Here is a 2,166-nt window from a genome sequence, read left to right as displayed (position 1 = left end):
GGCGCTGATCGCCGCCGGCATCGACCTGGGGGAGCTGCCAGCGCTGGAGTCTCCCGGGGAGCCCCCCCCGGCCCCCCCTTCACCCGCCCCCCACGCCTCAGGGATCCCCGGCATCGCCCTGCTCAGCGAGCTGGCCGACCTGGAGCTGCGCCGGCAACGCTGCGACCTGGCCCTGGAAGGTGAGTGTCATGTGTCCCCTGGTGTGTCCCCCCCGTGCCCTGGTGTGTCCCCCCTGTGCCCCGGTGACGCCCAACCCAGCCATGCCCTCTGCCCCCCCGGTGCTTCCTCTCCCACCGTGTCCCCAGCCCTCGGTGCCGCCTTCCTGGGGTGTTGGAGGGGGTCTGAGGGGGGTGTCCATGACTCTGTGCAAGGCATGCAGCCGTGCAGGAGCGGCGTGCACGCTGGTGATGCACACACGTGTGCATTTTTGGTTGGGGGGGGGACACACAGGACATTGCATGCACATCTGCATGGCGGGGGGGGCTCAGCTTGCGGTTGCACGCCTATCGGTGCAGGCTGCACGCCTGTGGGCAGTGCCAAGGATGTGTGTGTGTGTGTGTAGAGGGGGTGCTGCACGTGCACGCGTGTGGCACGGGGGCGAGGGGGTGGCACGGCACGGCACGGCACGCGTGTGCGGTGCCCGGCGGCCGGTCCTTTCTGTGGGGCTCTGCTCCAGCGCTGGCTCCAGGCAGGCGCCGGGATTCCCTCCCAGCTCGGCTTCCCCAGGGAATCCCGGGGGCCCCAGCGGATGAGTTGTGCCCGGTCTCAGCCCATGGGCAGGAGGTGGGATGAGTTGTGCCCGGTCTCAGCCCAAGGGGAGAAGGTGGGATGAGTTGTGCCCAGTCTCAGCCCATGGGCAGGAGGTGGGATGAGCTGTGCCTGGTCTCAGCCCAAAGGGAGAAGGTGGGATGAGTTGTGCCCGGTCTCAGCCCAAGGGCAGGAGGCAGGATGAATTGTGCCCTGTCTCAGCCCAAGGGTGGGAGGTGAGATGAGTTGTGCCCGGTCTCAGCCCAAGGGCCGAGGCTGCCGGCGCTGCCAGCTGCCCACCCCCCACCTCGCCACCCCCCTTCCTTCTCCCCCAGGTTTGTCCCCTGAAGGCGGCCATCGAGCAGCTCAACACGCAGGAGGTGGAGGTGCGGATGCGACTGGCCGAGCTCCAGCGCCGCTGCAGGATCTGGACCAGGATGGAGGATCTGGACAAGGATGTAGGATCCCACCAGGGATGGAGGATCTGGACAGGGATGCAGGATCCTGGCAGGGATACAGGATCTGGACAGGGATGTGCAGGATCTGGACCAGGATGGAGGATCTGGACAGGGATGCAGGATCCAGCCAGGGATGGAGGATCTGGACCAGGATGCAGGATCCTGGCAGGGATGCAGGACCCAAGGAGGGGTGCAGGATCCAGATAGGGATGCAGGATCTGGACCAGAATGCAGCCAGGGATGCAGGGTCTGGCCAGGGATGCAGGGTCTGGCTAGGGATGCAGGATCTGGCCAGGGATGAAGGACCTGGACAGGGATGAAGGATCTGGACAGGGATGAAGGATGCAAACAGAGATTTAGGATCTGGGCCGGGGGTTCAAGATCCATCCCGGGGGGGTTCAGGGTCCATCCTGGGGGTCGGGTGGGTGCCATGCCCACGCCGTGCTCCCCACCAGGTCGGTGAAGACCAGCCTGTCCCTGCTGTGTGCCGAGCTGCGGGGGGACCCCGAGCCCAAGAAGAAGAGGAGCAAACTGGCCGAGGCGGCGTTCGGCAGCCTCAAGGGCTCCCCGGTGAGTCCGGACCCACCGCCGGTGAAACCCACCCTGGGGCTGGGGGGGTCCCAACCCCATCCCGAGCCTCCCTGTGCCCCCCAGGAGAAGGTGCGGTGCAAGAAGAGCGGGTCGCAGGGCAAGCTGGCCTGCAAGGTGGCTCACAAGGTGTCGCAGCTGAAGCAGAAGGTGAAGAGCAAAGGGCTGCCCGCCGGCATCAGCCCCTTCCGCCGGAAAGACCCCAACCCCGGCGGCCGCATCCAGAAGAAACTGTCCCGTCCCAAGAGCTCCAAGGCCACCAAGTACCAACCGCAGGACCCCGACCCCCGTCAGTCGGCGGGGTTCAAAGGCAAGGCTGGTGTGGGGCTGGGGGTGTGGGGTCTGGCGTGGGGCTGGGGATGCAGGGTTTGGC

General features: G+C 66.8%; 1 protein-coding gene across 1 annotated transcript in view; it reads left to right on the top strand.

Annotated features, from left to right (window-relative positions):
- BAHCC1 (BAH domain and coiled-coil containing 1) overlaps positions 1–2,166 on the top strand; it is a 43,860-nt gene that overhangs the window by 8,439 nt on the left and 33,255 nt on the right. Inside the window, exons 7-11 of the mRNA XM_014949699.1 lie at positions 102–179; positions 516–544; positions 1,083–1,205; positions 1,566–1,775; positions 1,860–2,108. Of these exons, the coding sequence (XP_014805185.1) occupies positions 102–179; positions 516–544; positions 1,083–1,205; positions 1,566–1,775; positions 1,860–2,108 (689 nt within the window). The remainder of the gene's footprint in view (positions 1–101; positions 180–515; positions 545–1,082; positions 1,206–1,565; positions 1,776–1,859; positions 2,109–2,166) is intronic.

Source organism: Calidris pugnax, unplaced genomic scaffold (genome assembly GCF_001431845.1).
Source record: "Calidris pugnax isolate Ruff unplaced genomic scaffold, ASM143184v1 scaffold9, whole genome shotgun sequence".
Classification (NCBI taxonomy): Eukaryota; Metazoa; Chordata; class Aves; order Charadriiformes; family Scolopacidae; genus Calidris; species Calidris pugnax.
Note: the sequence above shows the minus strand (reverse complement) of the source record. Positions and strands in the feature narration are given on the sequence as shown.